Below are 14,506 nucleotides of genomic sequence, written 5' to 3' on the forward strand. Positions count from 1 at the left end.
AGGAGGAGGAGGAAGAGCGGGATAAGAAGCCGGACCCCCTGCACCAGCTCATCCTGCACTTCAGCCGGACGGCGCTGACCGAGAAAAGGTGGGGGGGGGGCGCATCGGGACCCCCCACCCCCCCCCGGGACCCCCCTCGGTGGGGGGGGGGGGGGGGCTGGAGGGGGTGGGGGGGGTCCCGCTGCACCCCTCTGACCCACGTCCCCCCCCCACAGTAAGTTGGAGAAGGATCATTTGTACATGGCGTACGCTGGCATCATGGCCAAGGTGGGTCCTGACCCCCCCCCCCAAAAAAAAATATCCCCCCCCCCCCAAATCCCCCCTGCCAAAAAAATACCCCCCCCAAAAAATATACCCCCCCAAAAAATACACACCAAATATCCCCCCTCCAAAAATATCCCCCCCAAATATATCCCCCCCAAAATATCCCCCCAAAAAATACCCCCAAATATCCCCCCCAAAATAGCCCCCCCAAAAAATACCCCAAAAATAGCCCCCAAAATAGCCCCCCCAAAAAATACCCCCCAAATATATCCCCCCCCAAATACCCCCAAATATCCCCCCAAAATATACCCCCCAAAAATAGCCCCCCAAAAAATAGCCCCCCCAAAATATCCCCCCTAAAATAGCCCCCCAAAATACCCCCCAAATATCCCCCCAAAAAATAGCCCCCCCCAAATATACCCCCCAAATATACCCCCCAAATATCCCCCCCCAAATATCTCCCCCAAAATACCCCCCCCAAAATACCTCCCAAATATCCCCCCCAAAAATACCCCCAAAATATCCCCCCAAAAAATATACCCCCCCCAAAAAATATCCCCCCAAAATATCCCCCCCAAAAAATACCCCCAAATATCCCCCAAAAATATCCCCCCCAAAAAATCCCCCCAAATATCCCCCCCAAAATAGACCCCCCCAAAAATACCCCCCCAAATATATCCCCCCCTAAATACCCCCAAATATCCCCCCAAAATATACCCCCCCAAAAATAGCCCCCCAAAAAATAGCCCCCCAAAATATCCCCCCCAAAATACTCCCCAGTATCTCCCCCCAAAAATAGCCCCCCAAAAAATAGCCCCCCCAAAATATCCCCCCCTAAAATAGCCCCCCCAAAATAACCCCCAAATATCCCCCCAAAAAATAGCCCCCCCAAAATATACCCCCCAAATATCCCCCCCAAAAATACCCCCAAATATCCCCCCCCAAAATACCCCCCAAATATCCCCCCCCAAAATACCCCCCAAATATCCCCCACAAAAAATAGCCCCCCCAAAATATACCCCCAAATATCCCCCCCCAAAATATACCCCCCAAAAAATAGCCCCCCCAAATATCCCCCCCAAATCCCCCCAAATATCCCCCCAAAAAAATAGCCCCCCCAAAATACCCCCCAAATATCCCCCCCAAAAATATACCCCCCAAAAAATATCCCCCCCAAATATTCCCCTAAAAAATCCCCCCCAAAAAATATCCCCCCCAAAATATACCCCCCCCAAAAATAGCCCCCCAAATATCCCCCCAAAAATACCCCCAAATATCCCCCCCCCAAAATAGCCACCCCCGAAAATCCCCCCCCCCAAAATCCCCCGAAAAAATATCCCCCCCCAAATATCCCTCCCCCCCCCGCAAAAATACCCCCCAAAATATCCCCCCCCCCAAATATCCCCCCCCCAAATTACCCCCCCCCCCAAATATCCCCCCCCCCCCAACCTCCCCCCTTTCCCCCGGGGGGGGGCACCCATCCCTTCACCTTGCGGGGGTCCCTAGGGGTTGTGGGGCCCCCCACACGGTGCTGGGGGGCTGTCAGTGTGGAGACCCCCCCACGAGTATCCCCCCCCCCAATTATTCCCCCCCCAATTATTCCCCCCCCCAATTATTATCCCCCCCCAATTATTATCCCCCCCCCAATTATTATTCCCCCCCCAATTATTCCCCCCCCAATTATTATCCCCCCCCCCAATTATTATCCCCCCCCCAATTATTATTCCCCCCCCAATTATTATCCCCCCCCCCCCCCAATTATTATCCCCCCCCCCCCCCCAGAGCTGCCACATTGAGGAAGGGGAAGAGGAGGAGAAGGAGGAAGAGGAGAAGCAGGAGGAAGAGGCGGAAGATTCCTTCGAGGTGGGTGCGGGGGCACCCTGAGCCCCCCCGCCCCCCCCCGACCCCCCGGGACCCCCCCCCCCGACCCCCTAACCCCCCCCCCTCCCCTCCCCCCCCCCAGGAGAAGGAGATGGAGAAGCAGAAGCTGCTGTACCAGCAAGCCCGGCTGCACACGCGGGGGGCGGCCGAGATGGTGCTGCAGATGATCAGCGCCTGCAAGGGTGAGACCCCCCCCCACGGGACCCCAACCCCCACCCATGGGAACTCCCCCCCCCCGCCCCCCAGGTCCGGGGGGGGGGGGCATGGGGACCCCACCCCCCCCGCGGGGGCTGTGACGCTGGTGGCCTTGGCAGGGGAGCGAGGGGACATGGTGTCCTCCACCCTCAAGTTGGGCATCTCCATCCTCAACGGGGGCAACGCCGAGGTGCAGCAGGTGGGCGCCGTGTCCCCGTGTGTCCCCGTGTCCCCGTGTGTCCCCCTGTCCCCATGTTCCTGTGTCCCCGTGTGTCCCCCTGTCCCCATGTTCCTGTGTCCCCATGTCCCTGTGTCCCTGTGTGTCCCCCTGTCCCCATGTCCCTGTGTCCCCATGTCCCTGTGTCCCTGTGTGTCCCCCTGTCCCCATGTGTCCCCCTGTCCCCATGTCCCCGTGTCCCCATGTGTCCCCCTGTCCCCATGCCCATGTCCCCATCCCCTGTCTCCATCCCCTGTCCCCATGTCCCCATCCCATGTCCCCATCCCCTGTCCCCATGCCCATGTCCCCATCCCCTGTCCCCATGTACCCATGTCCCCATCCCCTGTCCCCATGCCATGTCCCCATGTCCCCATCCCATGTCCCCATCCCCTGTCCCCATGTCCCCATCCCGTGTCCCCATCCCCTGTCCCCATGTCCCCATGTCCCCATCCCATGTCCCCATCCCCTGTCCCCATGCCCATGTCCCCATCCCCTGTCCCCATGTACCCATGTCCCCATCCCCTGTCCCCATGCCATGTCCCCATGTCCCCATCCCATGTCCCCATCCCCTGTCCCCATGTCCCCATCCCGTGTCCCCATCCCCTGTCCCCATGTCCCCATGTCCCCATCCCGTGTCCCCATCACATGTCCCCCACCCCCTGTCCCCACGTCCCCATGTCCCCATGCCCTATCCCCAAGTCCCCATGTCCCCCTGTCCCCATGTCCCCCTGTCCCCATGTCCCCATGTCCCCCTGTCCCCACGCCATGTCCCCCTGTCCCCCTGTCCCCCGTGCCGTGTCCCCGTGCCCACCGCCGTGTCCCCCCCAGAAAATGCTGGACTACCTGAAGGAGAAGCGGGAGGTCGGCTTCTTCCAGAGCATCCAGGCGCTGATGCAGACCTGCAGGTGCCGCGCGGCTGTTGGGGTCCCCCCGCGGGAACCGGGGTCCCCCCGCTGGCTTCGGGGTCCCCCCGTGGGAATCGGGGTCCCCCCGTGGATTTGGGGTCCCCCCATGGGAATCTGGGTCCCTTTGTGGGTTTTGGGGTCCCCCCAGGGGCATTGGGGTCACGTTTTGGGTCCCCCCGTGGGTTTAGGGGTCCCCCCGTGGGAATCAGGGTCCCTTTGTGGGTTTTGGGGTCCCCCCAGGGGCATTGGGGTCCCCCCGTGGGAATCGGGGTCCCCCCGTGGGTTTTGGGGTCCCCCCAGGGGCATTGGGGTCCCCCCGTGGGAATCGGGGTCCCCCCCCAGGCATCAGGGTCCCCCCGTGGGCTTTGGGGTCCCTGCACGGGAATCAGAGACCCCTGTGGGCATCGGGGTCCCCCCGTGGGTTTTGGGGTCCCCCCGTGGGAATCAGGGTCCCTTTGTGGGTTTTGGGGTCCCCCCAGGGGCGTTGGGGGTCTCATTTTGGGGTCCCCCCCCATGGGAATCAGGGTCCCCCCGTGGGAATCAGGGTCCCTTCGTGGGTTTTGGGGTCCCCCCAGGGGCATTGGGGTCACGTTTTGGGGTCCCCCCGTGGGTTTTGGGGTCCCCCCGTGGGAATCAGGCTCCTCCCAGGGGCATGGGAGTCCCCCCGTGGATTTGGGGGTCCCCCCGTGGGAATCTGGGTCCCTTTGTGGGTTTTGGGGTCCCCCCAGGGGCGTTGGGGTCCCCCCGTGGGAATCGGGGTCCCTCCATGGGAATCAGAGACCCCTGTGGGCATCGGGGTCCCCCCGTGGGTTTTGGGGTCCCCCCGTGGGAATCTGGGTCCCTTTGTGGGTTTTGGGGTCCCCCCAGGGGAATTGGGGTCCCCCCGTGGGAATCAGGCTCCTCCCAGGGGCGTGGGAGTCCCCCCGTGGATTTGGGGGTCCCCCCGTGGGAATCAGGGTCCCTTTGTGGGTTTTGGGGTCCCCCCAGGGGCATGAGAGTCCCCCCGTGGGTTTTGGGGTCCCCCCGTGGGAATCAAGCCCCCCCCAGGACCCTCAGGCCCCCCCCAGGACCCTCAGGACCCCCCCTACAGACCTGGGGACCCCCCCCCCCCGCCCCTTGGCTGTCCCTCCCCCTCCCTGGGTGCCCCAGAGCTTTGGGGGGTGGGTGGGGTGTCCCCAAGACCTTCGGGACCCCTGGGGGGGGGCGGGTCCAGCTGTGGGGGAGGGAGGGGGCTGGGTGGGTTTTGGGGACCCCCCTGGTGACCCCCCCTCCCCCCCCCCGCAGCGTCCTGGACCTCAATGCCTTCGAGCGGCAGAACAAGGCGGAGGGGCTGGGCATGGTGACGGAGGAGGGGACAAGTGAGTGGGGGGCTGCCCCCCCCCCCCCCCCAGGGACACACCCCCCCCGGGGACCCCTCCCCCCCATGGACACCCCCCTCCCCGGGGACCCCTCCCCCCCAGGGACCCTCCCTGGGGACCACCCCCCCCCCCCATTCCACTGCCCTATGGGATGGGGGGGAGGGAGGGGGCTGCAACTGGGGGGGCTTCATTGTTCACCCCCCCCCCCCGCTGTGCTGCCCCCTGAGCCCCCCCCCCCGCTATTGATGTGCCTCTGAGCCCCTCGTGCCCCTCCCCAAATTCTAATTGCCCCCCCCCCCCAAATCCCTATTGCCCCCCCGGCTCCCTATTGCCCCCCCCCAAAATCCCTATTGCCCCCCCGGCTCCCTATTGCCCCCCCCAAATCCCTAACGCCCCCCTCCCCCAAATCCCTATTGCCCCCCCGGCTCCCTATTGCCCCCCCCCCAAATCCCTAATGCCCCCTCCCAAATCCCTAATGCCCCCCCCCGCAAATCCCTATTGCCCCCCCGGCTCCCTAATGCCCCCCCCCCCCAAATCCCTATTGCCCCCCCGGCTCCCTATTGCCCCCTCCCAAATCCCTAATGCCCCCCCCCCCCCAAATCCCTATTGCCCCCCCGGCTCCCTAATGCCCCCCCCCAAATCCCTATTGCCCCCCCGGCTCCCTATTGCCCCCTCCCAAATCCCGAATGCCCCCCCCCAAATCCCTAATGCCCCCCCTTGGCTCCCTATTGCCCCCTCCCAAATCCCGAATGCCCCCCCCCAAATCCCTAATGCCCCCCCTTGGCTCCCTATTGCCCCCCCCCAAATCCCTAATGCCCCCCCCCAAATCCCTAATGCCCCCCCGGCTCCCTAATGCCCCTCCCCGGCTCCCTATTGCCCTCCTCCCAAATCCCTATTGCCCCCCCCGGCTCCCTATTGCCCCCCCGGCTCCCTAATGCCCCCCCCCAAGTCCCTAATGACCCCCCTTGGCTCCCTATTGCCCCCCCCCAAATCCCTAATGCCCCCCCGGCTCCCTATTGCCCCCCCTCAATCCCTATTGCCCCCCTTGACCCCTAACAGCCCCCCCTGGGTCCTAATGCCTGCCCCCCCCGAGCCTGGTGCCCCCCCCACCCCTAACACCCCCCCCCCCATCCCGATGCCCCCCCTAACGCCCCCCCCCCCCCGTGCCCCCCCCGCTCACCTCCTCTCTCCCCTTCTCTCCCGCCGCGGCTGCCGGTGACAGTCATCAGCCGTGAGAACGGTAAATACGCGTCGTCATGGGGGTATAGGGGCTATAGGGGACATAGGGGGTATAGGGGACATAGGGGGTATAGGGGACATAGGAGATATAGGGGGTATAGGGGACATAGGAGATATAGGAGATATAGGGGATATAGGGGGTATAGGGGACATAGGAGATATAGGGGGTATAGGGGACATAGGGGACATAGGGGGTATAGGGGATATAGGAGATATAGGAGATATAGGGGATATAGGGGGTATAGGGGACATAGGAGATATAGGGGGTATAGGGGACATAGGGGATATAGGGGGTATAGGGGGTATAGGGGACATAGGGGACATAGGGGGTATAGGGGCTATAGGGGACATAGGAGATATAGGGGGTATAGGGGACATAGGGGATATAGGGGGTATAGGGGATATAGGGGACATAGGAGATATAGGGGGTATAGGGGGTATAGGGGACATAGGGGATATAGGGGGTATAGGGGATATAGGGGGTATAGGGGGTATAGGGGACATAGGAGATATAGGGGGTATAGGGGGTATAGGGGATATAGGGGACATAGGAGATGTAGGGGGTATAGGGGATATAGGGGGTATAGGGGGTATAGGGGATATAGGGGACATAAGGGATATAGGGGACATAGGCGATATAGGGGGTATAGGGGATATAGGGGATATAGGGGCAATAGGAGGTATAGGGGATATAGGGAGTGTAGGGGCTATAGGGGCTGTAGGGCTGGGGGGGCATATAGGGGATATAGGGGGTATAGAGGCTATAGAGGATATAGGGGGTATAGGGGATATAGGGGGTATAGAGGCTATAGGGGCTATAGGGGGTATAGGAGGTATAGAGGCTATAGGGGCTATAGGGGGTATAGGGGCTATAGGGGGTATAGGGGGTATAGAGGCTATAGGGGGTATAGGGGATATAGGGGCTATAGGGGCTATAGAGGCTATAGGGGCTATAGGGGATATAGGGGGTATAGAGGCTATAGGGGACATAGGGGCTATAGGGGCTATAGGGGCTATAGGGAGTGCAGGGGCTATAGGGGCTGTAGGGCTGGGGGGCCATATAGGGGATATAGGGGTATAGGGGCTATAGAGGCTATAGGGGCTATAGGGAGTGCAGGGGATATAGGGGCTGTAGGGCTGGGGGGCCATATAGGGGATATAGGGGGTATAGAGGCTATAGAGGATATAGGGGGTATAGGGGATATAGGGGCTATAGGGGGTATAGAGGCTATAGGGGCTATAGGGGGTATAGGAGGTATAGAGGCTATAGGGGCTATAGGGGGTATAGGGGTTATAGGGGGTATAGGGGGTATAGAGGCTATAGGGGGTATAGGGGATATAGGGGCTATAGGGGCTATAGAGGCTATAGGGGCTATAGGGGATATAGGGGGTATAGAGGCTATAGGGGACATAGGGGCTATAGGGGCTATAGGGGCTATAGGGAGTGCAGGGGCTATAGGGGCTGTAGGGCTGGGGGGCCATATAGGGGATATAGGGGTATAGGGGCTATAGAGGCTATAGGGGCTATAGGGAGTGCAGGGGCTATAGGGGCTGTAGGGCTGGGGGGCCATATAGGGGATATAGGGGTATAGGGGCTATAGAGGCTATAGGGGCTATAGGGAGTGCAGGGGATATAGGGGCTGTAGGGCTGGGGGTGCCGCTGTAGGGTCCATAGGGTGCCGCTATAGGGGGCACTGGAGGGGGGTGGCACCGACGTGGCCCCCCCACCCTGTCCCCAGCACCGCAGCGCTGCCCCTCCCCCGCAGCGTGCTGTCCCTGCTCCTCCCCCGCCTGCCCCTCCCCGTGCTAACCCCCTGTCCCCACCCCCACCCCCCTGCCCCCCTGCCACCCCCGTGTCCCCACTGCCCCCCCGTGTGTCCCCTGCCACCCCCCGTGTGTCCCCTGCCACCCCCCATGTCCACCCCATGTCCCCCCTGCCCCCCCAGTATGTCCCTGTGCCACCCCAGGGTGTCCCCGTCCTCTCCCAGTATGTCCCTGTGCCACCCCACTGTCCCCATCCTGTCCCAGTGTCATCCTGTGCCACCCCAGGGTGTCCCCATCCCCTCCCAGTATGTCCCAGTGCCACCCCACTGTGTCCCTGTGCCACCCCAGGGTGTCCCCATCCTCTCCCAGTATGTCCCAGTGCCACCCCACTGTGTCCCTGTGACACCCCAGTATGTCCCTGTGCCACCCCAGTGTGTTCCCGTCCTCTCCCAGTATGTCCCTGTGCCACCCCAGTGTCCCCATCCTGTCCCAGTGTCTCCCTGTGCCACCCCAGGGTGTCCCCGCCCTCTCCCAGTATGTCCCTGTGCCACCCCAGTGTCCCCATCCTGTCCCAGTGTCTCCCTGTGCCACCCCAGGGTGTCCCCGCCCTCTCCCAGTATGTCCCTGTGCCACCCCACTGTGTCCCTGTGCCACCCCACTGTCCCCATCCTCTCCCAGTGTCTCCCTGTGCCACCCCAGAGTGTCCCCGTCCTCTCCCAGTATGTCCCTGTGCCACCCCACTGTCCCCATCCTGTCCCAGTGTCATCCTGTGCCACCCCAGGGTGTCCCCATCCTCTCCCAGTATGTCCCAGTGCCACCCCACTGTGTCCCTGTGACACCCCAGTATGTCCCTGTGCCACCCCAGGGTGTTCCCGTCCTCTCCCAGTATGTCCCTGTGCCACCCCAGTGTCCCCATCCTGTCCCAGTGTCTCCCTGTGCCACCCCAGGGTGTCCCCGCCCTCTCCCAGTATGTCCCTGTGCCACCCCAGTGTCCCCATCCTGTCCCAGTGTCTCCCTGTGCCACCCCAGGGTGTCCCCGCCCTCTCCCAGTATGTCCCTGTGCCACCCCACTGTCCCCATCCTCTCCCAGTGTCTCCCTGTGCCACCCCAGAGTGTCCCCGTCCTCTCCCAGTATGTCCCTGTGCCACCCCAGTGTCCCCATCCTGTCCCAGTGTCTCCCTGTGCCACCCCAGGGTGTCCCCGCCCTCTCCCAGTATGTCCCTGTGCCACCCCAGTGTCCCCATCCTGTCCCAGTGTCTCCCTGTGCCACCCCAGGGTGTCCCCGCCCTCTCCCAGTATGTCCCTGTGCCACCCCACTGTGTCCCTGTGCCACCCCACTGTCCCCATCCTGTCCCAGTGTCATCCTGTGCCACCCCAGGGTGTCCCCATCCTCTCCCAGTATGTCCCAGTGCCACCCCACTGTGTCCCTGTGACACCCCAGTATGTCCCTGTGCCACCCCAGGGTGTCCCCATCCTCTCCCAGTATGTCCCCGTGCCACCCAAGTGTCCTCATCCTGTCCCAGTGTCATCCTGTGCCACCCCAGGGTGTTCCCGTCCTCTCCCAGTATGTCCCTGTGCCACCCCAGTGTCCCCATCCTGTCCCAGTGTCATCCTGTGCCACCCCAGGGTGTCCCCATCCTCTCCCAGTATGTCCCCGTGCCACCCCAGTGTCCCTGCTGCCACCCTGGGGTGTCCCTGTGCCACCTGGGCGCGTCGCTGTCACCCCCCCACCCCCCATCCCCCGTCTCCACCCCCCCACCCCCCCCCGGGGTGTCACCCCGTGGCCACCCCAGCGCGGCCTGGCCTTGTCATCCCCCCGTGTCCCCCCGTGTCCTCGTGTGACCCCGACCTTGTCCCCGCGTGACCCCGACCTTGTCCCTGCGTGACCCCAGGGGAGAAGGTGATGTCGGACGACGAGTTCACGCAGGATCTGTTCCGGCTGCTCCAGCTCCTGTGCGAGGGGCACAACAACGGTGAGGGGACACTGGGGGACACTGGGGGACACTGGGAGACACTGGGGGACACTGGGAGACACTGGGGGGACACGGGGAGGGGGACACCGGGGGCTCTAGGGTGGGGAAGGGGCTTCAGGGGAATTGCTGAGGAGCAGCAGGGGGGGGCCGTGGGGGTGGGTGGTGTCACCTCACGGGGTGTCCCCCCCACATGGGGGGGGGTGTCCCCCCACCATGGTGTCACACTTCACCCCTCCCCCCTCCCCCCCCCCCAGATTTCCAGAACTATCTGCGCACCCAGACGGGGAACACGACCACCATCAACATCATCATCTGCACCGTGGACTACCTGCTGCGCCTGCAGGTAGCCCCCCCCCAGGACCCCCCCCCCAGACCCCCCCCCAGACCCCCCCGGGTCCTCCAGCCTGCCCCTCCCCCCCCCCAAATCCCTGTCCCTGCCCCACACCCCCAGCTCGGACCCGCGGCCCTGGGCACGTGTCCTCCCGGTGCTGGTGGCCCCCCCGTCCCCAGTGCCCCCCTGTCCCCATCCCCCCATGTCACATTGCCCCCCCCCCCATCCCCCCATGTCCCGGGGCCCCCCCTCCCCATCCCCCCGTGTGCCAGTGCCCCCCCCCCCCCCGCCGTGTCCCCCTCCATCCCCATCCCCCCGCATCCCAGTGCCCCCCCCCCATCCCCCCATCCCCCGGTGCCCCCCCCTCCCCCTGTGTCCCCCTCCATCCCCATCCACCCATGTCCCGGTGCCCCCCCTCCCCCCACCATGTCCCGGTGCCCCCCCCCCCCATCCCCCATACCCCTGTGCCCCCCCCTCCCCCTGTGTCCCACTCCATCCCCATCCCCCTGTGTCCCGGTGTCCCCCCTCCCCCCACCATGTCCCGGTGCCCCCCCCCCCACATCCCACCATGTCCCGGTGCCCCCCATCCCCCCATCCCCCGCTGCCCCCCCCCTCCCCCTGTGTCCCCCTCCATCCCCATCCCCCCATGTCCCAGTGCCCTCCCCCCATCCCCCGGTGCCCCCCCCCCTCCCCCTGTGTCCCACTCCATCCCCATCCCCCCATGTCCCAGTGCCCTCCTCCCCCTCTCCCCATGCCAGTACCCCCCCTGTGTGTCCCTCCCCTCCCCCCCCCTGCCCCCCACCCCCCCCCCTGACGTCCCCCCCCCTCCCCCCAGGAGTCCATCAGCGATTTCTACTGGTACTACTCGGGGAAGGACGTGATCGACGAGCAGGGGAAGCGCAACTTCTCCAAGGCCATGGCCGTGGCCAAGCAGGTCTTCAACAGCCTCACCGAGTACATCCAGGTCAGACCCCTCCCCCACCCCACGGACCCCCAGCCCCCAGCCCCACACCGACCCCCCCAGCCCCTCGGCAGGCACAGACAGGCAGTGTGTGTGTGGGGGGGGGAGGGGGGGCGGGGCACAGCCCGCTGTGGTGACCCTGAGGGTCGCCAAGGACCTGGTGGTGTCCCAGGGGTCCTGATGGGCTTGGAGGTCCCCGAAGACCCTGATGACCCTGGGGGTCCCCAAGGATGTCAGTGTCCCAGGGGTCTCCCTGTCCCTGGGGGTCCCCGTGTCCCCAAAGCCCCTGGGGACCCCAGGACCCACCAGTATCCCAGGGCTCCCAGTGTCCCTGGGGGTCCCAGTTCCCTGGGGGTCCCCAAGGACGTCAGTGTCCCTGGGGGTCCCAGTTCCCTGGGGGTCCCCAAGGAGCCCAGTGTCCCAGGGGTCTCCATGTCCCTGGGGGTCCCCATGTCCCCAGAGCCCCTGGGGTCCCCAGGACCCACCAGTATCTCAGGGCTCCCAGTGTCCCTGGGGGTCCCAGTTCCCTGGGGGTCCCCAAGGACATCAGTGTCCCAGGGGTCTCCATGTCCCTGGGGGTCCCCATGTCCCCAGAGCCCCTGGGGTCCCCAGGACCCACCAGTATCTCAGGGCTCCCAGTGTCCCTGGGGGTCCCAGTTCCCTGGGGGTCCCCAAGGACATCAGTGTCCCAGGGGTCTCCATGTCCCTGGGGGTCCCCATGTCCCCAGAGCCCCTGGGGTCCCCAGGACCCGCCAGTATCCCAGGGCTCCCAGTGTCCCTGGGGGTCCCAGTTCCCTGGGGGTCCCCAAGGAGCCCAGTGTCCCAGGGGTCTCCATGTCCCTGAGGGTCCCCATGTCCCCAGAGCCCTTGGGGTCCCCAGGACCCACCAGTATCTCAGGGCTCCCAGTGTCCCTGGGGGTCCCAGTTCCCTGGGGGTCCCCAAGGACATCAGTGTCCCAGGGGTCTCCATGTCCCTGGGGGTCCCCATGTCCCCAGAGCCCCTGGGGTCCCCAGGACCCGCCAGTATCCCAGGGCTCCCAGTGTCCCAGGGGTCCCAGTTCCCTGGGGGTCCCCAAGGACGTCAGTGTCCCAGGGGTCTCCATGTCCCTGAGGGTCCCCATGTCCCCAGAGCCCCTGGGGTCCCCAGGACCCACCAGTATCCCAGGGCTCCCGTGTCCCAGGGGGTCCCAGTTCCCTGGGGGTCCCCAAGGACGTCAGTATCCCAGGGGTCCTGATGTCCTGGGGGTCCCCAAGGACGTCAGTGTCCCAGGGGTCTCCATGTCCCTGAGGGTCCCCATGTCCCCAGAGCCCCTGGGGTCCCCAGGACCCGCCAGTATCCCAGGGCTCCCAGTGTCCCTGGGGGTCCCAGTTCCCTGGGGGTCCCCAAGGAGCCCAGTGTCCCAGGGGTCTCCATGTCCCTGAGGGTCCCCATGTCCCCAGAGCCCTTGGGGTCCCCAGGACCCACCAGTATCTCAGGGCTCCCAGTGTCCCTGGGGGTCCCAGTTCCCTGGGGGTCCCCAAGGACATCAGTGTCCCAGGGGTCTCCATGTCCCTGGGGGTCCCCATGTCCCCAGAGCCCCTGGGGTCCCCAGGACCCGCCAGTATCCCAGGGCTCCCAGTGTCCCAGGGGTCCCAGTTCCCTGGGGGTCCCCAAGGACGTCAGTGTCCCAGGGGTCTCCATGTCCCTGAGGGTCCCCATGTCCCCAGAGCCCCTGGGGTCCCCAGGACCCACCAGTATCCCAGGGCTCCCGTGTCCCAGGGGGTCCCAGTTCCCTGGGGGTCCCCAAGGACGTCAGTATCCCAGGGGTCCTGATGTCCTGGGGGTCCCCAAGGACGTCAGTGTCCCAGGGGTCTCCATGTCCCTGAGGGTCCCCATGTCCCCAGAGCCCCTGGGGTCCCCAGGACCCGCCAGTATCTCAGGGCTCCCAGTGTCCCTGGGGGTCCCAGTTCCCTGGGGGTCCCCAAGGACGTCAGTGTCCCAGGGGTCTCCATGTCCCTGGGGGTCCCCATGTCCCCAAAGCCCCTGGGGTCCCCAGGACCCACCAGTATCTCAGGGCTCCCAGTGTCCCTGGGGGTCCCAGTTCCCTGGGGGTCCCCAAGGAGCCCAGTGTCCCAGGGGTCTCCATGTCCCTGGGGGTCCCCATGTCCCCAGAGCCCCTGGGGTCCCCAGGACCCACCAGTATCTCAGGGCTCCCAGTGTCCCTGGGGGTCCCAGTTCCCTGGGGGTCCCCAAGGACGTCAGTGTCCCAGGGGTCTCCATGTCCCTGGGGGTCCCCATGTCCCCAGAGCCCCTGGGGTCCTCAGGACCCGCCAGTATCCCAGGGCTCCCAGTTCCCTGGGGGTCCCAGGACTCCCCAGGGGTCCCACTGTCCCCAAGTGCCCCCGGGGTGGTCCCTGGGGGTCCCGGTTCCAGCACCCACCACCTGCAGGGTCCCTGCACGGGCAACCAGCAGAGCCTGGCCCACAGCCGCCTCTGGGACGCCGTCGTCGGCTTCCTCCACGTCTTCGCCCACATGATGAAGAAGCTGGCCCAGGTGGGCACTGGGAGCACTGGGAGGGTACTGGGAGCACTGGGAGGGAACTAGGGGAGCACTGGGAGGGCACCGGGGGGGCACTGGGAGCACTAGGAGGGTACTGGGGAGGCACTGGGAGCACTGGGAGGGCACTGGGAGGGAACTAGGGGGTTACTGGGAGCACTGGGAGGGTACTGGGGATGCACTGGGAAGCACTCCGAGGGCACCGGGGGGGGCACTGGGGGGAACTAGGGGGTCACTGGGAGCACTGGGAGGGTACTGGGGAGGCACTGGGAGCACTCCGAGGGCACTGGGGGGGAACTAGGGGGTCACTGGGAGCACTGGGAGGGTACTGGGGAGGCACTGGCAGCACTGGGAGGGCACTGGGGGGGAACTAGGGGGTCACTGGGAGCACTGGGAGGGTACTGGGAGCACTGGGAGGGAACTAGGGGGGCACTGGCAGCACTGGGAGGGCACTGGGAGGGAACTAGGGGGGCACTGGGAGCACTGGGAGGGTACTGGGGAGGCACTGGGAGGGAACTAGGGGGGCACTGGGAACATTGGGAGGGCACTGGGGGGGCACTGAGAGCACTGGGAGGGAACTAGGATGGCACTGGGAGCACTGGGAGGGAACTAGGTGGGCACTGGGAGGGCACTGGGAGCACTGGGACCCCCCCACCCCCTTACTAACCCGCTGCCCCCTTCTTGCTACCCCCAGCTGGGGTGGGGGGCAACACCGGGGTCCCGCAGCCCACCCCACCCACGAGGCACCCTAAGGACCGCCCCCCACCCCCCACCCCCCACCCCCCCTCCAAAATGGGGAGGGGGTGACCCCAAGACCCCCCCGGGGTGGGGGTGGGGGGGGGAGACACCCCCTGCTGGCTCTGACAGACCTCTGACAGACC

General features: G+C 65.1%; 1 protein-coding gene across 1 annotated transcript; it reads left to right on the forward strand.

Annotated features, from left to right (window-relative positions):
• Positions 1 to 6: 6 nt before the first annotated feature.
• LOC308057244 (ryanodine receptor 1-like) lies at positions 7 to 13,688 on the forward strand. Its single transcript, XM_080411364.1, has 12 exons — positions 7 to 88; positions 216 to 267; positions 2,047 to 2,127; positions 2,228 to 2,327; positions 2,460 to 2,539; positions 3,386 to 3,462; positions 4,747 to 4,820; positions 6,043 to 6,060; positions 9,716 to 9,796; positions 10,051 to 10,139; positions 10,963 to 11,091; positions 13,518 to 13,688. Exons 2-12 carry the CDS (start codon positions 241 to 243, stop codon positions 13,671 to 13,673), a joined length of 912 nt encoding a protein of 303 aa, XP_080267490.1. The 5' UTR covers positions 7 to 88; positions 216 to 240; the 3' UTR covers positions 13,674 to 13,688.
• The last annotated feature ends 818 nt before the right edge of the window (positions 13,689 to 14,506 follow it).

This window comes from Falco punctatus (assembly GCF_963210335.1).
Source record: "Falco punctatus genome assembly, contig: scaffold_310, whole genome shotgun sequence".
NCBI lineage: Eukaryota > Metazoa > Chordata > Aves > Falconiformes > Falconidae > Falco > Falco punctatus.